General features: G+C 40.0%; 1 protein-coding gene across 1 annotated transcript in view; it reads right to left on the bottom strand.

Annotated features, from left to right (window-relative positions):
• vopp1 (VOPP1 WW domain binding protein) overlaps nt 1-24,256 on the bottom strand; it is a 43,864-nt gene that overhangs the window by 7,772 nt on the left and 11,836 nt on the right. The window contains exons 2-4 of the mRNA XM_044176506.1: nt 21,201-21,259; nt 9,683-9,760; nt 490-623 (exon numbers count right to left, since the gene is read on the bottom strand). Of these exons, the coding sequence (XP_044032441.1) occupies nt 490-623; nt 9,683-9,760; nt 21,201-21,259 (271 nt within the window). The remainder of the gene's footprint in view (nt 1-489; nt 624-9,682; nt 9,761-21,200; nt 21,260-24,256) is intronic.

The following is a 24,256-nucleotide window of genomic DNA, read 5'->3' as shown; positions in this document are numbered from 1 at the left end:
TCAGGTTTTTTGAAATTAAAAATGCACAGAAAAACAGGTGGATGGAAACGCACTTACTGAGGCATTACGTGGCTGGTGCAGACAGCTGTATTGATTCAAACCGTTCCATCAGACGGACACGAGAAAGACGAGTAAACAACATCTGAAACTAGGGCCGTCTGACTCCGTTCGAGCCTATGCTTCAAATATTTTATACCTGTGGTTTCTGCTTCCTTTAAAAGTACTCAACATTAGTACTTATGTTATTTCATCACCGTACCTTTAATTATGAGAACTACTACATTATACATGGCCTCTGCCTAACGTGGTCCAGCCGCCCCGGACTAAACGCCCAAAACGGCTTACATGTGAAGTCTCACACAGTTTACCGTTGTCTTTTTTCTTATTCTTAATATTTTGTATATTCTGTATTAATACTCTGTTTTAGGGCATTGTAGGCGTTGTGTTTGCCAACTCTTAATTCGTTTATTAGTCTGAATCCTACAGTACCTGGTGTGGTGACAGGGTGCCTCGTGAAGGAGACGTTGAAGGCCGGCTCGTCTCTCAGAGAGGAGGGATACATCCTTCTCCGAATGAAGAAGCCAGCACCGCAGCAGAACAATACTCCCATCATCAGCAGCACCCTGGGTGAAAAACAAAGGACATCTCAGACCCAACATCAACACACCCATTCCTGTCCAGCAGGAGCAGGCCCTCCAGCGAGGAAGGAGGATGGAGAAAAAGATTTGGGTGTCAATTGAATTTAGTATCTAATGATAATCTAAATGCTTGTAAGTATTATCTGCAACACAGCAAGCAGACACGGAGGTACCGCCATGTCCAGGCACAACAAAGTCACACCTAGATGCATACAACAGCAAAAAAAGATATTGTCTCCTCAGATAAAATTTGCCCCCCTCCGCAGTGAATCCCTCATCCCACAGAAACATGCAGTTCAATAATATGTGCTCCATGTGGGGATGTGCTGGCACTAAGCAGATTTCTATTGGTTTAAAAATGTGCTCAGTTTCTCATTTCTGGTGCATCTTTAGTTTTTCTGTCCCGTAAGCAGCACTGAACAATGGCCACAATAATCCACTTTCATACATCTATTGACCAGATAGGTTCACAAGGTCACACAGTCATATCCTCCTCTCATGTCTGCTGACTGCAGAGAACCTTGAATTGTGTGTCTCATTTGAGGGATTCAGACTATCAGCCATCTGGTCATCAACTATCCATGGGCTTGGTTGTGCAGGTACTAGTGAGAGTGTAAAACTGCTATCAATATATAGACAGACAGATAATACTCCAGCGTAGCTCAAGTTCAACTTTGTCTGATGTTTATGTTACTAAAAGGCCTTTTACGGCATATTAAAAAATGCAAAGCTTTCTGTATTATTGCCAGACAAACAGGAATCTATAATCTATATGACAGTGAATATGCTGTGAATTATCTGTCCACACAAGGTGATGAGGGAGCACGCCTACTGATGATTTCCAAACATTTGCAAAGCATGAGCATCAAAGCGCATTCTTGACTATGGAAATGATAGTTTCACAAAAACCTAAGGTCAATTTGTTTTTCCCAAAACTTTCAACCACATTTCATGGTCTTTGTCAGAGTTTGCTCAGTTGTCATAATATAACCAAGTATGGAACAATGTTCCAGTGGAGCAACCTCCATTCGCTGAGATGTACACCTCTTTAGCACACAGATCTGTGCAGCAATGCTTTTCCTCCATACAAGATTGAGTGTGGAGTCACCTTTTAGTAATTGTTGAACGCTGAACAATTAATTTTTATATTGCTGGCACAATTTGAAATCAAATCACAAGAGCTGCAAGTTGTATTATTACTTAATGACCAACAGTGTCTTAAGCTGTAAAAGCAAGTGAAAGACCATCAATTTCACCGGCTATAATAACAACTGTGACCGGTAAAGTTACTCAGCTGTAGTTAACTGATATGTGGGCAACTATGCAGCTAAAAAAGTTTACTTTTTCTCTGACTGGTTTCAGAAAGGGACCCTGGGAGGTTGTCAGCAACAAACTTTTCTCGTAGATTACTTGATATAACATAGCAAAAAAAAGTCATTATAATATGAAAGTATCTTTAATGTTTAAGTGCTCAAGTACCTGTAACTTTCTACTGGTGGTTTGTGAAGGCTGCAACTGTGACAAGTTCAGTACTGTATTCAAGGGCACCTCAGCAGACAGTATGTTGAGAAAGTAACACATGTACTTTCCCTGGACACAGTTTCCTAACTGGTGGAAGAATTTGAACCAATGACCTTAGGCCCACTCCTCTGACCTCTATTAACCCCATTAATCAGAAAATTGTCAAGTGTGCGCAAGTGTTAAAACATACATTTTAATGATCTCACGCACGGTGACTCATTGACATGTGAATTTAGAACTTTACTTGAGAACCTAGACTTCACCCATTATTTCAATGAGTCCACCCACCGTCTTGGGAATACACTTGATCTAATGACATCAAAAAGATTATGCGTTGCTAATGTTTCTGTGATCGACTTCACGTTCTCTGATCACTTATGTATCTATATGTGTATTTTTTATGCCCTTTTACCGGCACCCATAAACACAAAATAAATTACTGTTCGTAAAAGGTCACTAGACACTGAGACTCAGTGAAATTCTCTGAGCTGGTAACTGTATCCAATCTATCCAATATAAACGACTCAGTAAATGAAATGGTTGAGCAACCTGACTAATATTTTAAATGCAGTTGCGTCACTCAGGGAAAAAAAGATAAAGTATCCCCATGGATAACAGATTGTGTTTGTGAGCGAAAGTGATCTTGTAGAGCAGCAGAGAGAAAGTGGAGGAAAACTGGTCTAGTAATATTTATAAGGAACAAATAATATCTTTTAACTCTGCTATACGCTCCGCAAGAAGAACAAATTTCTCCAAGATGATTGCAGAGAGTAACAATGATCCTAGAACACTGTTCACAACTATAAACCGGTTACTCAATCCTGTCCCTGTCAATGACGTCCTGGACCAAATATCTTCCACTAGATGTGAGGAATTTGTAATATTCTTTAACAACAAAATTACCTCCATAAGAGCGACTATTGTCATAGATGCTGATAACAACATCAATCGACCTAGCAAAAACAGTACAAACAAGAACAATTTCACTATTTCTGATCAGGAACTATATAAGCTTGTGAATGAAAGTAAGTCTTCCAGATGCTGTCTCAACTCAGTCCCCACTAGATTTTCAAATCATAGCACTGAGACAGCACTCACCAAAGTTGTCAGCAATCCCAGGATTAGCACTGATGCACTGAAGGTCTCTGTTCTAGTTCTTCTAAGTGCTGCCTTTGACACAATTGATCACAATATTCTTATTGAGTGCCTTGAGAACTGGTTTGGCCTCTCTGGGAGTGTTTTAAATTGGTTCCGGTCCTACATATTGGGGAGAAAGTTTTTGTCACTATGGAAGATCATGTATAAAGGACATATGAGTTAGCTTTTGGTGTTGCTCAGGGAAGCTGCCTTGGTCCTCTGCTTTTTTCGTTGCATATGCTTCCTCTAGGTGATGTTATCAGAGAACATAAGCTTAATTTCCAGTTATGCTGATGACAGAGAGCTGTATATTTCATTGGACCAAAGTGATGACCAACCCTTTTGCCATTTAACAACTGGTTTGGCTGTAGTAAACAAGTTGATGCAGACCAACTTTCTTACAGACTTAAACTTTAAATCCTACATAAAAAAGGTAACGAAAGCAGCTTTCTTTTATTTAAGAACTATTGCAAAGGTACGGCCAATCCTATGCCAACAAGATGCCGTCTTGTTCATGTGTTTATTTCAAGCAACTACTGTAATGCTTTTTTTCATCGGCCTCCCAAAACAATCCATTGATAAACGACAATTAATTCAGAACTCTGCTGCCAGGTATTTAACTAGAACAAGAAAGTTTTAGCTAACCTGCACTGGTTCCCTGTGTCTTTTAGGACTGATTTTGAAGTTATTTTACTTGTTTACAAGGCTCTTAATGGTTTGGGACCGGCCTACATTACTAATTCTTTGTCGTTAATAATCCTTCACAATCTCTTAGATCCTCTGCTGCTGTTTTTTTAAATAGAGACTATTGCACAAATAAGAAAATCGGCCGCTCAGCCTTTTTTAACCATGCACCAAAACTTTGGAATTCCCTACCCAAGGCTATAAGAAATGCAAGCTCTGTGAACATTTTTAAACGACAATTGAAAACTTACTTATTCAACATTGCCTTTACCTAAACTGTCACTCTTCCTTTGTTTTATTCTTATCTTTTACATATTTCATTGTTCTTATGCCTTCCTTTATTTTATTTCTATCTTTCATATATTCTGTTGTTCTTAGCATACCTGTTCTTGCTTTTTGCTGCCTCTTTTGCTTGTTATTAATTTGATTGTTTGGTTTTATTGCGCACTATTTGCACTTGTTTTAATTTATTCTCTTGTTTCTTTACTTTATTGTTAAGCACTTTGAGCTACATCGCCTGTATGAAAGGTGCTATGTAAATAAAGTTTATTATTATTAAAAAAGAATAATTGGCTGAAATCAACATGCGTATGATGCTGGTTTTTCATTGAGTATGGAATGTGCTCTTTGATTTTGTTTTGTATTGAACTGGGGCTTCATTTTGCCTCAGAAGCACAAAATAAACCCAGGAATAAGTGCTACATACAGTCGTTGTAATAGTGGTTGGTTATGATAGTAGTTTACCCTTTAAATAACCTGTATTATGCCTCTTTTTGAGTTAAAATTTAGCCAAAAACAAAACTTAAATTAATTTCATACCGTATATATATTTATTTATTTGGAAGTCTAGTTTGTTTTACAGCTATTTTGCATACCATGAACTCTCGGTAACCCTTCTTTTTACAGTCCCCTAATTACTAAGTATTTACCCGGTAAATATATAGTAAATTATAGTATATTGTTGGGTAATTACCACTGGTAAATTAGTAGGTAAATACAGAGAAACTACAGCTGAAATTCTAAGAAAAACCTCCTCCACCATTACCCATCCACTCAACTAAGCACCGTGTAGTTGTTACCAGTTTGAGTTGGTAATAAACAAATATAACTGCGTGCGTCCTAGGAAAGTAGGCAACCAATTCTTAGAAACACCTCCTCTATTACCTATGGAGCCTGAGAGGGGACATGGACGTAATTTGTTTATAAAACATGCTTTAGGTGCACGTTAAGCGCGCGCCGTTCAGATGATGTCTAAAATTGCGTGGAAAACACCAGCTGCGGCGCTTTTGTCCTTCTATCCAAGGTGCTTGGGAGGTTGCACTATGGTCGAGCCAGCCGTTACTAAGCAATCAATCCAAATCACAGTCCGTCTGAATGAGTTATATCAGTCACTCCTCCATCTTCAGTTATTCTAGTTTGGCTGACCTTTCAACTGGATGTTGTGATGTCCTTGGATGGAGGGTGAAGCAAGTCATGTGTATCCGATTGGTTAATTCTTGTCACAAGACCTGCGGAGGAAAGGATCACACAGTGTGTGTGTGTGTGCTCGTCTCTTTCACTCTCTGTTTAGAGATAACTGACAAATATGTGGAATAAGTACATAATTTAAAAAACAGTGATCTTGATATATCATCATGTGGGGGGAAAAATCACTGCAGGAGAACAGCGGGGAGAGGGGCAGAGAAATCAAAAGGGTTGGCAAGCATGGGATATTATTTATCAGAATCAGATCATTTATATCATATATAATATCAATTGATTGATAATAGTTATATATATATATATATATATATATATATATATATATATATATATATATATATATATATATATAACTATATATATAACTATATATAGTTATAGTGTTTTCTTGCCAGATTCGTTAGCGGCAAGCGAAAAAAATAGACCAGATGCCGAAACTATTGCTGCTGAGCGAGGCGATCCTCTGTTTGAATAGCCCAATTGGTTAGCATGGGCGCCGAAACAAAGTGGGCAGCGCTTTGCAGCGCTTCTGCGTGTTCATGCCGTAACTGTTGGACTGTGAGAGAGCCACGGAGCAGGGGAACATGCAGCCCTGCTCCACAGGCGCACCAGCAGGCGTTTTTGAAGCGGCTGTGCCTGTAGCGGTCCGTCTCTATGTGATCGCCCCTTTACTAAAGCACGCGTGCGGGTACTTAAAGCGCACACATGCTTTATAAAAAAAAAAAAATCACATCCATGTCCCCTCCCGGACTCTGTAATTACCCATCAATTCAAGATACAATTGTAGTTATCCAAGGTTTATGTTGGTAATAGCCCAAATTTAATTATGTACTATCCAGAAATTAAGATTTCCAATAAATTACTTTTCTTATATAGTTATTGTTCCTGGCTACATCCATTTATAAAGGGTTTATTAGATTTACCTTAGAAACTATGGAATTGTTTTTATTTAAGTTGAAAAATTACATACTTACCTGGTAACAACCTTCACAGGAACAGTTTTCCTCTAGTGTCATGGTAGGCCTACATCTTCTTAAATACTGGGTACGTTCTTCCAGATGTTTTTACGTAAGTAAGTCAGCTGAAACTGTACTGTAATAGGAAGCCTTGTTTGTTTCTACACCGTGCTTAGTTGAGTTGATAGGTAATAGTGGAGTGGAGTGGTTTTTCTTACTATTTCAGCTGTAGTTTCTCTAGATTTACCTTCTTAACTTAATTATCCAACAATATTGTCATAGTTAGCCACATCTCTCTCCCTATCCTTGTGTGCTCTCCTCTCCCTGTGTTCCTTGTCTGTCCTCTGTTTGTCGCTGGGTGTGTATATGTGTGTGTGTGTACTGGCCTGGGCGGGGCTCCCTGGTTCTCCCTCCTGCTGCTGATCATCGGCACACCTGACATTCATCATCCAATCAGTCTCCACAGTATATCTACCTGGCTCTACCATACAACCAGCACCAGATTGTCTCCATACACCAAGTTATCCCCTGCTGGTGATCACAGCCACAGTGTCCTCTCTGATCTCTGCAAAGCTGCCTTCCTGTTCTGCCTGCTGCGCTACACGAGCCAACTGCCTTTCCTGTTCTGCCTGCCATGCTACACATTGACTGGACCAACGGAAGAATTGTGAGTTGGAGCCCCTTCTGTCTTTCCACCTGTCTGCAATCTGCTCTGTCCCCAGCAGAGGTCAGTGTTCCACCTCTCAGCCTGGAACCGCCGGATCTAGCTAATATACCGAAGGAATACCAAGTGATGTCTTCAGAAAGGACCTAGCACTGTCACTACCTACTCACCGCCCTTATGACTGCGCCATTGACCTTCTCCCTGGGGCCCCTCTTCCATCCAACCGTTTGTACAATCTATCTTGACCTGAAAGGGAGGCCATGGAGAGATACGTCAAGGACTCTTTGCACGCAGGGCTCATTCATCTACCATACCATTCATCTTCGCCAGCAGGGGCGGGATTCTTCTTTGTGACAAAGAAGGACAAGACACTACGCCCGTGCATTGACTATAGAGGTCTCAATCATATCACCATCAAGAATAAATATCCGTTGCCACTAATCAACTCCGCTTTAGAACCCCTTCATGGTGCCACAGTCTTCACCAAGCTGGACCTCCGGAACGCCTACCACTTGGTTCGTATACGGGAATGGGACGAGTGGAAAACTGCCTTTAACACCCCGTTAGGACACTTTGAATATCTAGTGATGCCTTTTGGACTGACGAACGCTCCAGCCGTATTCCAGGTGCTCGTCAACAACGTCCTGAGAGATTTTTTGAACTGCTTCGTCTTCGTCTACCTAGACGACATTCTCATCTTCTCCAAGGACCAGGCCAGTCACGTGATTCACATCCATCAGGTTTCTCCAGTGGCTCTTGGAGATCAGGCTGTTCGTCAAGGCGGAGAAATGTGAATTTCACGCTAGTTCGGTGAGTTTCTTCGGCTACATCCTCCAGAGAGGGCAGGTGAAGACGGATCCAGAGAAAATTAAAGCAGTTATGGAGTGGCCGACGCTTGCTAACCGTAAGCAGCTACAGCGTTTCCTGGGGTTTGCCAACTCTTACCGAAGGTTCATTGGGGATTACAGTCATGTGGCAGCTCCTCTCACGAGACTTACCTCAACCAAGGTTCCCTTCTCCTGGAACGCCAAGGCCGATGCAGCCCTAGCCAGACTCAAGGCTCTCTTTACCTCGGCTCCCATCCTGATCCAACCCAATCCCTCACGGCAATTCACAGTGGAGGTGGATGCCTCGGACATAGGAGTAGGAGCGGTGCTCTCCCAGTGTTCGGCCACCGACCAGAGACTCTACCTTTGTGCCTTCTTCCCCCGACGCCTTTCCCCAGCTGAGCAAAACTATGACGTCAGGAACAGGAAACTCCTGGCTGTCAAATTAGCACTGGAGGAATGGCGAAACTGGCTGGAGGGAGCAGAACAACCATTTGTGGTATGGACTGACCATAAAAATCTAGAATACATCCAAACAGCCAAGAGACTCAACTCCCGGCAAGCACGCTAGGGGCCTTGGTTTTCCGCCGTTTCAATTTCACCCTCACTTACCGTCCCGGATCCAAGAACATTAAGCACCTCAGGACCCGATACCATCCTCCCTTCCACCTGCATGGTGGCCGCAGTATCTTGGGAGATTGAGTCCATAGTAAGGGAGGCCCAGCGGAACCAGCCAGACCCCGGGAACGGTCCTGCTACAGTGGGCACACAACTCTCGTTTCGCCTGTCACCCTGGGATGACCCGTACTCTCTCCCTGCTCAGACGACACTTTTGGTGGGTTACTATGGAGGTTGATACCCAGACCTTCGTGGCAGCATGTCCCATCTGCGCTCGAGGAAAGTCCTGGCATTTCCAAAATGTTTCTTACCACACAACACTTTCGACAACTGTTGGCTCTGGCTAGCTAACATGACAATTCCAGTTAGAAACAGCAGCTATAGTATTAGTAATAACACAAACCCAGACTACATGGAGTTAGCTCTTGCAGGCAGTGAGACATGACCTGTGTGTATCCCAAAACATCAACTGGCAGCACAGGTTAAAAGCCGCTCCCCCAAGTAATGGCAGCATAAAAAAGTAATAGATCAAAAGCATAAATGAAATTCCTGCTGTTTGCCTGCTGCAGACATTAAGAGCTCATTCTGGATATTATAGTAGTGATGTCAGCATGCATGAAATCCCTGTTGTTTACCTTCAAAATATACCAGACACTAGATACAGTGGATGACAGTAGATACAGTATATGGCATATGTGTTATGTTATTGCAAAACCGGAAACCGGTCATTGTCCCCTTACAGGCCAAGCTAATGACCTCACTAACGGACAGTTTTAGCATGTAGAGCATTTTACCCCTATTCAATAAAACTCTTTGAGTGAAGTTATATACAATTCTGAGAACAAAATGCCAGGAGGAGGCAGTAGAAGGTACAGTACAGAGAAAATAGAAAGAAGTTCAGGGATCTGCTCAAGGATCAGGAATAGCACTAGCATTTCCCTGCTGACTAGCATGTTCATGGTTTGCTCACCAGCTACAATCGAATTTATTTATTTATTTATATGAGTAGCAAATACGTCACCAGGTCTCTAGAACCAAATATTTTGCAAAGACGCACAGATGATTGAGTGTGGCACTTTCTGGGCCTTTTGTGGAGCTAGTCATTAGTCTGTTATTTTAGAGAGAACAGTAGACACAGCCTGAACTGTAACTCACCAGAAGTACCATAGTCTCTGGATAGACAGGGCTCTCACACAGCAGCGAGTCCCACAGCAGTCCTCATAGGAGCGACATCTGCAACAAAAAAGCACATAGCAAGGTATAGGTCAGCAATAGCACAAATACAGGTAGCCTCAAAATATACACAGATACACACACACACACACACACACACACACTGAGCACTGTGAGCTCCATAATTAGCTACTGTAAATGAAACAACAGTGAATTTGTTCACTGAAAAACACAGCTTGCTGGCTAAATGATGCTAGCACAATGCTGTTAACCAGTGTCTTACAGTGTACCTACAGTATATTGTATTTAACAAATGATGAAAAAAAGCTTGGGAAGGGTATGGTGCTGCTCCTTTTTAAATAAAATTTTCATTTACTTATTTCACCCAAATGCAAAAGGTCTGATTGAAGAAGCTTTCTCTCAGCGAGCTCTCTGTTCTTCCCTTTAGAAAGCCTATTTGATATGCAATATGAGCTTCTGTATGTCTTGATAATGCTGTCTGAACTGACTTTTTTTAATGATTTACACTACATCTGACCCATCTCAGTAGCTCGAACCAAACTGACAGAGTCATAACCAGTTAGTAGTCGTAACCAGTCCTAAGTTTTCGACTCAATTCGGCATGACAGCCTTCTCTATAAACTAACTGAAATGGGTGTCGGTGGTAAAACATATGATGTAATAAAATCAATGTACACAAATAACAAATGTGCTAAATTGTTAAAATTGGTAACAAGCAAACAGATTTGTTTTCTCAGGAACGTGGAGTGAAAAAGGGCTACAATCTGTCCCCTGCTCCATGCAACATTTATATTAATGAACTGGCTAAAACACTTGAACAATCTTCAGCACTTGGTATCACCCTACATGGCACAGAAATCAAGTGCCTGCTATATGCAAATGACCAACAGTAGTACTAATGTCTCCTACTAAGGGCGGCCTACGGACTGCACAGGTTCTGTCAAACCTGGGCCCTAACAGTGAACCAAAAAAAGACAAACATAATGATATTTCAAAAAAGGTCTAGGTATCAGGCTCACAACTAGAAATTGTATTTGGACACAGTTGAACTAGAACACACAAAATATTACACATATTTAGGCCTGAATATCAACACCACAGGTAGCTTCATCATGGCTGTGAATGACCTGACAAACAAAGCATGGAGAGCATTCTATGCAATTAAAATAAACATCAAACTAGACATTCCAATTAAAATTTGGTTAAAAATGTTTCTTTCAGTCAAAGAACCCATTGCTCTGTATGGCAGTAAAGTTTGGGGACCACTCAGCAAACATCTAAATTTTACAAATTGGGACAAACATCCAATTGAAACTCTTCATGTGGATTTCTGTAAAAGTATATTACACCTTCATAGAAAAACTAAAAATAATGCCTGGGCCAATACCCCCTCCAAATTAAAATTGAAAAAAAGAGCCATCAAATCCAAAAAACAACAAGAAGCAATAACAGTATAAAAACCACTACAACAGTGAAAAGGGGGGGACGGACTAATAGATCACAGATTAAAAGCAGATTTAAATAGGTGGCTTTGAGAGCAGTTTTGAAAGGGGAGTGAGGGAGAATGTCTGAGGAGTTGTAAAATGGAGTGTTATTTGGCCCTTAAACAACAGTACACGGTGGCAGAATATCCGACCAATGTGACTGATGAGACATTAGGACATTGACTGGGTAGACTCAGTGGACACAGACTGGCCCTAGAGACTAGTCGTCATGGACCTGGCTGCCCAGGGAAGACAGGCTGTGTTCACGGTGCATACAGAAAACAGTGGAGACAGATACATTTTATGCAGATACACAATATGCAGAAATTAGAGCATTATTCTTCCCCCGAACACTACACAAATATGAAGAATTTGAAACACAATCTGAAAGGGACAAATTCAGAAAACAAAATTGCTGCATATTTGCAGCTAAATATCTGGCCTCTTGCCACAACCTGAAGGACATCCAGTGAAACACCACCAGATTAAATACTGGTTGTTCTTTTTGTGTTCAGATTGACTATTGTTTGTTTACTTGTCATATCTGAGTTAAAATGCCCTATTTATTAGGGCTTGTTATTGTGCAAATAGGTGTACTTTTATTATTATCGTTGTTGTTGTAACTGTTGTCATTTTTGGTTATTTATAACTAACGTGGTTATTAGGGGTTCAAGCCCTGAAGCGGCTGAAACCCTTTTATGTTTGTGCCAGTTTATTATTATTATTATTATTATTATAAAATGCAATTTTGAACAGGCCACGCACCTCATACCATAAGTCAGAATGACTTGAAACAAAACAATCTCCTCCTAAACCGCAGAGCCGATTGCTACCAAATTTTCAGTGGATCATCTGGGGACGAAGTTTATCAAAAGTTGTCTAAAGCTTGTTGATATCTTATTTGGTTTTGACCTATGAACTTCAAAAGGGGCGTGGCTCAGCATATAAATAGACCAAAGTCATCAACTGTTGGGCCAATCATCACAAAACTTACAGGATATGTCCACATAAGTACCTGAAACATGCCCTGAAAGCTTCATTCAAATCGACTGCTAAGGGGCGCTACAAATGCAAAAAAAACTGGCTGTGGCATTACACAAATCAGACTATGAATCAGAAATTGTTTGTTTTCTTCATTCTATTTGTGAAAATGCAAAAAAGGGAGATTTCACTGCTTTTTTCACGTCTAGGCCACATTTGACCAGGTCCAGATCAAAACCTTTAAACTTCGAACTGTCTGTGTTGGCTTGAACCCGCTTGCCACTTGTGGTTATATTTACTATTATTATTGTTAATATTTGTTTGCTTCAGCAATATAAGCACTGTCTTTTCATGCCAATAAAGCTCATTTGTTGTATTAAACCCAACAAAATTTCAGAACTTAAGATAAATCCCTTTGTTGCAAATCTTTGTACGCCCAGTGTACAATTGGTACAATTGAGTCGTAACCTAGCAACACAGCAGCAGTTAGTAACTGTTTGGAAGTCACCAAACTGTGTTTTTCACTCAGTATTGTAGCATGATCAACCCCGATCCTGATGAACATTTTGGATCTTTATTAGTATCTTTATGAAAGCTGGCTTCTAAGTCATAAACCAGGTCTGTCCAGAGACTGACAAGCCTTCCCTAACAACCTCCTCTGTCCCATGACCTTTGCCGGACTCAGATCACTAATGGAAGGTTGAATGACAATTTCTCGATTTACGGCAACCTGCAAAAACTCACAAGCATGAACAACCTAAGCCATGCATAACACAACCTGACACCACCCTCTTTTAAGGAACATCTTATGTGAGTGTAAACCTGCTCCTTCCTCTTATCAAAATTATGGTAATTCAATATGATCAGTTTAATGCATTTAAACCTTTAACCTGCTACAGTATTTATTTAAGTATCTTTAAATAACAATTAATAATAAATAACTTACTTTACGTTTACTGTCAGTTTACACCATAGGCAACGTTACATCTACCTAAAATAAATTCTAATACAGCCCTACCTTCATGAAGGTTATAATTTTCAGTTTTTGTTGAAACTTGTTTTCAGCTTTATGGCTGATTTAACTTTGTCACGTTGGTGACTGTAATTTGTGGTGGTATTGAATTGTATTGTGTTAATTCGAGAGGTGTTTCTAAAATTTTGTCCTCCCCATTTATATAAATGATGCTAGACTTAATATTAATATAGAAGAGTATAGAAATAAAACTAGCAACTAAGTGTAAGTGTACAATGCTATCATATGTAGTGGAGTTTGTTATATTTTATTCTATATTTGTAACATACAGCTGATCAGTTTTAGCCACACTAGCAGTATGGCTCTAGGAATAGCAATGTTGGCCTGTCAGTCCACCACGTTTAGACTAAATTATCTCAAGAACTATTGTCATGGTTTTGGGTTTGTGTTCAGTTATTTCCTGTTTTATTTTGGTAAGAGTTCTCCCTCATGTGTCTTGTAGTTTTACTTCCTGTCTTTGTTTGCTTTTCCCACCTGTTTTGATTGTTTGTCCTGCCCTGATTAGGTTCACTTGTGTCTTGTTATACCCCCTCACCTGTGTGTAGTTAAGTCTGTATGATTCACCTGTCCCTTTGTCAGACTGTCGTAACATGTGTCGAGTGTATAGGCCCTTTCCCTGGTGTTTTGACTTTCTGTCTTGTTGTTGGACTACTGTGTTTTGATTCTTGGATTTTGTCTGTGCCCTGTTGGATTCTATTGCAACATTGGGACTGCTTCTCTGTTTCTACCTCTGCCTGCCTGTAACCCATGTAAGTTTTATCATTAAATCACTGAACTGCACCTGCTCTGCCTCCTAGTCTGCATTTGGGTCCAAACCCCCTAATTTCCCCAACTACCCTGCTTGACACAAAACGGAACAGCTAAGAAATGTAAAGAAATAACTTAGGCGACCCCTGATTTTTCATGTAGAGCCATCAGGTTCAGGTTAGCTCAAAGCACTGCTGTGCCTAAGAACAGCCTCACAGAGCTGTTAGCATGGCTGTAGATTTCTTTGTCCAGGTACAGTGTGTGTGTGTGTGTGTGTGCATGCATTTATGGATTTACTATACTGGATTTCTCTCTAGGGGAAGAGGGGTGATTTTTAACATTACCTGTGCTGGTCAGTGATTTTAATCCTGTCCAAAAGGTGTATGTGGGTAATTTTTCACCCCCACACCAGTAATACAGCCACAATGACCTACTGTTTTTCTGTGAACTAGCTGTTCCCCATCCGGTGGATATCTGAGGAGGGGGGGGTTCTGCACAAAGAGCTGCTTTTCCTTTGAATTTTGCTTCATCAGCTCAGTGTGGAAATTGACTTTTGCATGAAAATGGAGGATGGAAACATGCTAACTCCAACATATAGGCCTATTTGAGAACTAATATGACAAAATTAAAGCCAAATGGGCTTCTGACAGCTGCTGGTATTCCCTTTGAGTCAAATTTTTTTAGGCTATTGTTTACATTTTGGCAAATTGGCATCAGTATGCTGAATTAGCTATTAGCAGTTCCTGTTAATTGGCTGTACATCCATGGGTACATTACAATCACTGGATTACTTTGTTACTGAAGAAAACTTAAAAACTTGATGATTCTCAGGCAAGCTCTGAAACAGCTTTTTCTGTGATTTCTAAGCAGCCTCGTGGACTTTATGGATAATGATATCCTCAGGAAATATATATATATATATATATATATATATATATATATATATATATATATATATATATATATCTCATATATATATATGTCTCATTACACAATGTCGAAACAAGTCACAGTACAGGCACAAAACTGCTTGCTTTGGTAACGATACCTCATGTAGGTAGAGTGACAGAATCCACACAAACACGCACACACACTCAAGTAAGAACATAAAAATATTCCTTGTCACAAATGGCATACAACCTGGAACCAGAAAACAGCAATAACTCCTGCCAAATGTATGAGCTGCATGAAATTATGAAAAACGAATCTGATGAAGTAACTGAGCTACACAAATCTGAAAAAGGCTCTTCTGTTCATCAGACGGATGTTTGAGTTTATGAGCAAGGCTTGTCGTAGATGATTTCATTAAACAAATTGTGTTATGAATTTATCATATAATGAGGCTGTGCACTTAGTATAGTGATTAACACCAATTTTGTTGTGATGTATAACACTACTGAAGTTGAAGAACTGTATTAGAGCATATAAGATGTGAAGAAATGAATTAGAGCATATGATGTATGGAAGTTTTTAAATAATACAGTCGAAACACCCTGAAGACAGGAGGGATATATTTTTTCTTCCTGGCTCCGTTAAGATGAGATCTTGGAAGATTCTCGGTACTTTACGGAGCCCAGATACATAAGCATGACACCGTTGTTCCTTGGAAAAGTTGGATTATTCTTAGAAAAATAGGTGGAGAATCCACCAGGGAAGGAGGAATTTTTGGGCTATAAAAACAGTGCACAGAGCTGTGTGTTCAGATCAGTTACCAGTGCCAGGTCAGGTTTATGTCTTGTGAAAGAATAAACTGTATTGCATTGAACTCTGATCTTCTCCATTGACTTATTTTGAGTGTCTCCAGATTTTGTTCATCTGAGTTATTGGGAAAGTGTTGGGAAAAGGAAGCCAGACTCATTTTTCGGCCCAGGCTTGGACTTCTGCGATCCGACACCAACGTTCATCCTTGTAATTTTTCTTGCACAGATTTCCTAGGAGCTTGTCTTCCTATTTCACTGGTCTGGTCACTATTCATTGGCTGGCCCACATTTTTTTCTTTTTGGACCCTGTTTGACCATGGTGGTCAAAGTAGTAGATGAGGTGGGAGGGGAGATACTTGGAGAGGATGTTCCCAGTTCCTGTCTTCATCCATTGTCGCGTCTTCCACAGGGTCCGGGTCCAGAATTAAAAAAAGACTCAGACTCCTGGCTTTATGCAGTATTCTCAGGGGCAGGGCTTTGAGGCATGTTCCCACTGGTTAGCCTATCCTTGATGGTAGGGTTGAGGAAGGTCAGAAAGGGGATCAGCTTCCACTTCTTCCTGGTGCCAGCATCTGACCCACTTGGTTTCTCATCAGCTTTGATTTCCTTCTTGTAGCGGTCCCTCAAATTAGTCCATCTTGTTTTGCATGACTGGACTGTATGAAAGACAAACCATTGCTATTATTATCAAGGCTGTATTTGACCAGGGTTGCAAACTCTCATGCATGTGCATCTGGCATGAGATTCACCATAGTCTATGTCGGGGGAATATGTAATTGAAGCAGTTTCAGGTTGCCAGTGCAATGGGCTAATTATCTATTTTTCATACTGTCTGTCTGTAGGAAGTGTGAAAGGCAATTTAACAAATTACAACCGTTATTGCTGGGAGACAAGCGGAGCTGGAGAATCTTTTAGTAGGCTACACAAAGATAATAGCTAGCCAGATAGCTTGCTAAGCTAATATAGCATAACACACTTTCCATATTACCGACCTGGTATTCCACCCAGCTCTGTGCTGATTGCCTGCTATATGTCAGCTTTTCTTGTAATATCTTGGTAGGATTTCAAGCTCTGATCATATAATTCCGGATGTTGTTGCACCAAAATTATTAGCTTCTCGTTGTCCAGATCGCCCATGTTTTCTCCTGGTGTGAGGGAACTACGTAACATCCAGTTGTAAATTCCGTCGCGGAGGACGGCAAAAAGTTCAAATATTTTAACTTTGGACAGCAGTGCCATCTACCGTTACAGTTGCCGATATTTTCTGTTGTCACCTCACCTGATTTTACTGTCCTGTTCTCGTCCACTATAATGATATCCGGTTTGCCGTCTACCATCTGCCTGAATCCATGTGTCTTGCTAATGCTTTACTGTTGACTCCATCAGTACATGGTGGAGGCTTTGTGGTAAATAATTAGTATTTTCTCCTCAGCCGCACAGGTTTAATATTCTGTTGACTTGCTGTGAACTTTACTGCACCTTTTGAAAGATGCAAATCTCTCATACTCACCCTTCTGTGATTTTTGTAAAAGAAATATTTTGTGCTTAACTGAACTTGCATTTTTATGTACTTCATCTTTTTGAGTCATGTGGTTCTTATCTCTAAATCTCATGTCTGTCTCAGACAGTTTATTGTGGATAATAAGAAGTGTCTGATGTATAAAGATTAGACCAATATATTAGCCATCTCTCAGTGTTTCGGGAATCTTTTGCAGTTTTCTGTTGATTAAAGTTGCAGAATTTAAATTTTGTTGACCATCAGTGCAACATAACACACACCAGTGTCATTATCAATGTCAGTATCATTCCAAAGTTCTTAAGTTCATATCTCCCCACTTCACAAGAATTATGAGATGCTGAAAATTACTTTATACAATTACTGAAGTGCTATACATGTTTCAGGCTTTGTTCTCAACTTTACACATTGATTCTTCTACATCTAAAACAAACCACTGTTTTTACTTTGCACTTGTGTAATAAGTTGCATTTACAAATAGACAGGAAGAAAATATTTTATATATCAATTGTGATAACTTTAGAATTATTACAGATTTTCTATTCTGTCTTTGAATAGGGATATGTGAAAGTTGTTCTTGATCCACCCTATGGAAGAATTCTGATGTTTGACTGGTAAAAAGGAATGGTTTTATTTAAAAAAAAAAAAGCAATAACTCAATTCAAAATCTCATTTTACCTGATGTATTTTTGTATTAAACACAGGATACGTTTTACAGGAAAAATAGTCACATGGTCCTGCATATTTGTAAGTAGTTAATTTTGCAGCAGCACCAGGTGGTGAAGTGGGAGGAGGGGGTGTTGCTGTTGCTTTCTCTGTTAGAGGAGCTAAATAAAATGTGTGAGGGGAAATAAAAATAGAAAGAAATTAGACAAGTTTGTCTGAATAAAAGCAGTTTTCATAGCTAGTCTCTGATCAATGTGGATGCAAAAAAATCTAACAATGTTTCATATGTGTATTTGCTTGTGTGTATGTCCATTTTCCAACAAAGGCAATCTAAAATTCAAATGTAGCCAACTTCATTTGCTGCCTCATCTACGTAAATATGCATGGAACTTGTTTTGAGGTACTGTACATGTACAATGTACATATGTAAGTGTCAGAAACTTTTTCTTCCCTGCATTCAAAACCAGGATATCATAAAAAACATGACACGCACCTTATTGAAACAACCTTTTACAACTAATTTAATTTCATTACAAGTAACATTTGGTTTGAGAAATCATCATTGTTCACCAGTATCATCCTTTCATTAAGATTTGACCAATTACACAACATCTTCCCAAAACAGTACTATTTCATGTTTGTTTATGACTAAAGGTGTGCGCCCAATAGCTGTATTAAGAGAGATGGGTAGAAATATTCCTTTTCAGCTAAGCTTTTAATACCACAAACTCTAACCAAGCCTTCTCCCAAAGACCACTTACATTTTTATTGATCACATCCTGTCTGTGAGAGAAAGTTCTGCACATCCATCTCCCTGATATCTTATTTGCTTTTTAAGTGGTTTACCTAATCCAAGTCATACAGACTCAGTGCTCAGTTTTTCTCTAAAAATATGTGGAGGGACCTGAATTAATCTACTTACTTTTTCATTTGTATAATAACATTTTACCTCCCCTTTAGGCAAGAAAGAAATCACAGTAATAAAATTTCACAGCATACATCATGTGTCGAAGTGATACTTTATATGACAACAAAGTCTTCAAAAAGTCAGAAAAACATCCAAGGCCAGCCATGAAATCACATCTCTGGAACAGATAAATGCAGAGCACTGTTAGTAAATTAGTACAAGAAACTCCAGCCCCTCAGCTTTTAATATTTTTTTATTGCCACTTTCTGTCCTTAAACCAATCCAGTGTCCCTATGAATCATGTCCACTCCTCACGATTTACGTCAAGTGACAACGTTCAGTGCAGGAAGTAGTGAGCTCTGTATGTGGAAAGTAGGAGAGTGGAGGTCCTGGTGTAGCACATTGACTTCAGGGGCTAGCCAGTCACAGACCTAAATACAGACAATTCATTAAATGTCTGACTAGAGAGAAGAATATTCTGGATCACTGTTACACAACAATCAACAGTGCCTATCACGCTGCCCCCCGTGCTGCACTAGGACACTCTGACCACGTCATGGTCCACCTGATACCTGCATATAGGCAGACATCAAAGCAGTGACCAGTAAAGCTATGGAGGACCTTTAGGCGTGTTTGGACTGTACTGACTGGGATGTTTTCTGGACTGCTACCAACAGTCTGGATGAGTTCACAGAGTTCAGCTTCTGTGAGGACTGCTGCATACCATCACGCACCAGGGTGAGTTATACCAATGACAAACCCTGGTTCTAAGCTAAACTCAGACAGCTAAGGTTGGAAAAGGAAGAAGTGTTTAGGAGTGGAGACAGGGACAGGTTTTGGGAGTCAAAGTACAAGTTTAGCAAAGCGGTGAGAGAAGCTAAACGACTGTATTCAGAGAGACTGCAACACCAGTTCTCAGCCAACAACTCTGCTTCTCTCTGGAAGAGGCTCAAACAGATAACTACAAACCAAACCCCACTCCATTAATGATTTACGCCTGGACAACGAACTGAATGAGTTCTACTGTTGGTTTGAAAGACAATGGGACAGTCCTGACACCATCCCCTGTGACTCAGTCCACCAGCTCCACCTCCCCCACCTCAGCAGGGGTCTGGGCCTCTCCAACTACCTACCTGAGAGGCCCCCTCCTCCCCTACCATTAGGGTTGGGTACCGTTCAGATTTGAACAATTCTGACTGCAATTCTGATTCTGTTTATCGATTCCGGTTCTTAACGATTCTCAATTTCGACTCTTTGAGGGGTGGCAGCTGGTGGCGCTAATTCTCCATTCAGGTGCCATTAAACCATTGCAGAAGAAGACACAACGAGGTGACGTAATTAAAAGAGATCCAAAGTTCAAACGATGGAAAACATGATGGAAATATGACATTTCTGTGTTTCGTGTATTAATGTGAGGAAGGTTACAGTCTCCTTATTGCTCCACACACATTTGATGTTTTTGTCTCTTCACTGGAAGCTTGAGTGACATTTAAGTCACATGCTTCATGTACACCATGATTTATTCATGAAGTCTGTTTCCATTGCACTTTGTTGCATTTCCTTTTTAAAAACCACTCCAGTGTACAAATTGAGACTGAAATTTCACTTGGCTAAATGCAGATTGCTTGTTATATTGAAACGAGAGAGAACAGCAGTGCTACTACATTTAAAAATATCAGATCATCCACAAAAAAATAGCATAAAACTAATTATCAAAGCTGGAATAAATACCAATGACCTGGAAAAATCTAAGGACAATTAAAAACAACAATTGTAGTTTTGGGGATAATGTGTAGGAGTGATCTCAAGTGACACTGTAACCATCTCTAATCACTTTTTTACGTGCCCTGACATGAAGCATTTAGGAATTACAGGTAGGGATCCATCGGCCTTATTAAGCAGATTAGGTGTGGGCCAGCAGACTGAGAATCAGCCGTGTGACCGGTCCACATTAGGATAAATACAAGAAGCTCAATAAAGGAGAATGGCTCAAAACGTAAGGACTGATGTTACTGTGGCGATTTCTTGTGCATCAACTTTAGAGACTTTATTTTGCTTTTAATTGGGCGCCATCCAGGGGTTAACCTGACAAATAAGTCGCTGTGTCACCGTCACCCACACAAAGGATGTATGTAATACTCCTGTGTCACACATACAACCTCAAAAAAATGACACATAATGTTTCATTAAAACAAACTGCGAAGACCTACATCGTTAAGCAAGTCTGACTTTAGCAGATCAGAGGTGGTGTGGTGCACTTGGCTATCCATCCCAAACGTGTTGGATGAATTGTGTTTCAGTTTTTCTACACACATTGAGCTGAGTAGCCAAATAGTGTGGATTGTCAAATCTCTATGTAGTAGCCAAAATGATGGACATTCAAGGTTTTGGTGTGCAGAGTTTCGAGTTCATTGGTTTAAAGGAGTGGAACATTGTGGTACTTACATGAAGTAGATGGGGTATCCGCCTTCAAAATACCAGCAATACTTTTTGGCTTCTACACACTGTAAAGGAGAAAGACAGATAAGGTCATTATTAACAGCTCGACAACTGCTACTACAGTTGTTGTCATTGGCTCTGTTACTAATACTGACATTATTTTTCCTATAGCTGTCATTCCTATTATTACTAATTTATTAATATTAACACTACAATTACTATTCTACTATTTAAAAAAATTTTAATAAAAAATTAAAATTCTAGGTGGTATTTGCATTGTGCCTCCCTCTCCCCCAATCCCCCTCACCCCCGCTCTCAAAACACGGCAGCGGCAGATGGCCGCCCACCATTGAGTCTGGTTCTGTCCGAGGTTTCTGCCCTCTTAAAGGAAGTTTTTCCTTGCCGCTGTCGCCAAATGCTTGCTCATGGTGGGATTTGTTGGGTCTTGGTCTAGACCTGCTCTATAGCAAAAGTGCAATGAGATAACTTCTGTTATGAATTGGCGCTATGTAAATAAAACTGAATTGAACTGAATTAAAAACTGACACTATACACACTAACAGAATTTTTAGGCCGATCGTGCATTGGCCAGAAAGCAGAGAAAGTTGTGTGTACAGCACAAATAATAATAATAAAAATGTAGAATTCTTCTTTAAATAGTCTCCATTTCATTTTCCTATTTATGCTACTGTGATGACAAAACTACATACTGGTTTTTAGATTTTTGTTTATTTTTTGGAAAATAAACACGTATCACAGTAATGTGAGTAAAACATGCCATTATTTCATAATTTATTTGCTTTATGTAGCTTACAACTTAAAATTTTGGAAGGACAATGAAGCATAAATTGCTTTACTCGACACCAGCGCATCCTGTTAGCGTGCCCTGCACTCTTGTGGCCTAGAGGGCGCACAACACCTAATACTCAAAAACCTGAACAACTCGCAAACTTAAAATAATTAGAGTTGCATCTTCTGTCATATAGGAAAACATTTTCTTTGTCTAATTTGATACCATTCAACAATGACATGCGGAGCAGTATACTCAGCAAGGTTCCCCCTGCATCCTTTCTTTCCATTACTGGCTTCAGTTCAGACCGCACAGAGCACCAATAATGGCTGGCTGGAGAGTGCCTTTAATTAACTTTCTTTGAAATGATCTCCTTCTGTGAAAATACAGCCTGCTTTGTAGTGGCATATTGAGGATTTTCAGCTTGATCATTCTGCGCCCTGCAAAGAAGCGGTGCAAGATAGGCTGGAAGTGTTGAGAAGAAAGAGAAAGAGAGAGGGAAGGTGTGATAGGAAAGAAAAGGAGCCAGTTGGAGGTGGAGAGAGGAGAGCATGCTAAATGAAGTGAATCATACTGCAGAGACATGCCTTGCCTCAGGGTGGCAGGCAGCATACACAGCATCACTTTCCTTTATAGTGGAGACATCTTAAAGATAACAAGATGAACTGGAGTCTCAATGCAAATAAAAACGTGCATTTTTTGGACATGGTTAAGAAATTGATATGACATTTACTCATATCACATTGTTATGCACTGAACTCTATTAACTCATGGTGGTGATAAGAAAAGCACTCAGTACTCTGGAAATTAAAAGTAGCACAGTGAAGTGGTAGCAGGTTTTGAAAACAAATTTCATGTTCAGCTGTTCAGATATATATAGCTTGTCACAGATATACACTATTGGTGTTTACAATATGTAGTAAGTAAGAAGAAATTGCAGTACATTAATTGAATGTTTGAGGTCATTTAGAAACAGTGTCTCCATTACATACTCTGTCTACCAGAGCACTGACAAGTTGATTGTACACTGTAAAATGTGCCGCTCAGTACATACCTTGCTCGTAATTCTTTAATAGCCTAATTTAAGGGATCCTTGTCAAAAATGTTTGATAGTAGATAGTCTTTAGTGAAAGAGAGGGAGATTTGTTTTCACAGCCTGTACATATTCCACACAGAAACACGGCTATACTTGTAAAAATAATATTGGCCAATATATTGTTATCAAATTGTTACAGCACTCAAATATTGATATTGGCCTTTAAGTCTAGTATCAGTCGGGCTTTTGATACACTTCCTAATTTTATAAAAGTACCCAATAGAGCCTCCAGTTCTCAAAATCTCTTCCCAGCTCACTACAGTAACCCAGATTTGTCACGCAGGACTTGAGTTCTGAAATTAAATAAATAAAATGGTGCTTTCCAGGGTCATCATTTGTGGAAAACAGAACGTTGGTGCAAGCTGTCTTAAATTGTGAGTGAAGGATTTTTACTTATCTTTCACTTATGTCTAAAATGTTTCTTTGATAAATACAGGCCCAGAAGGATAGAACAATATTCAACCACAACTCTGACACTGTGTGGGGGGCAGAGCCGCAGGGTGGTATGCCAGGTCGAGGTGTTTTGGTGGCTCACAACATGGCAACACAATAGGTTATTTGTCCGGCTACGGGTGGAGGATGGGACCATACTGTGACACTTGAGAGGAAATGGCAGGAACACACACACAGGGAGAAAGACAGAGAGAAAGATGCAATGGGAGATATTAACAAAGTAGAGCTGCAGCAGAAAAAAGCATCCCATCCCCTTTCACTGAGACAATGTACATCCATTCTATTTGTCCAATCTGTGTTCTGCTATCACAGTGGTCACTGGTGGGAAATGTTATCCACACAGAAAGTGCATAATAAAATCTTCACAGAGTTAGATAAACTGTCATCTGAGGAACAGTGAGCCAGTCCACTCAATATTTGGTCTATCTTCTATTCTGTCTTCTATCTTTAAATTTGAAACACAGAGCAGCTGGATTGAAGGCCCTGCTTTTTGTTACACTGAGTATGGAAGTTCTGTTTAAAAAAAAGTTCACACCTGACCAGAGAGTGGCGCAAGAGTAAAGGTAACTGGCTCATTAAAATTACGGGTTCATCCTCATTAAAGCATGAATGAGCGCTACAGATTTCTGTCTGCTAGATTACGAGGTATCTTGTGCCCACAGCTGACATTTTGGCTTGAGAGAGGTGCTAGAGGAAAGCTCGTGAAGTACAACAGGACTAAAA

This window comes from Siniperca chuatsi, linkage group LG19, assembly GCF_020085105.1.
Source record: "Siniperca chuatsi isolate FFG_IHB_CAS linkage group LG19, ASM2008510v1, whole genome shotgun sequence".
Lineage (NCBI taxonomy): Eukaryota > Metazoa > Chordata > Actinopteri > Centrarchiformes > Sinipercidae > Siniperca > Siniperca chuatsi.
The sequence above is the reverse complement of the archived record's forward strand: the minus strand, read 5'-3'. Positions and strand labels throughout refer to the sequence as shown.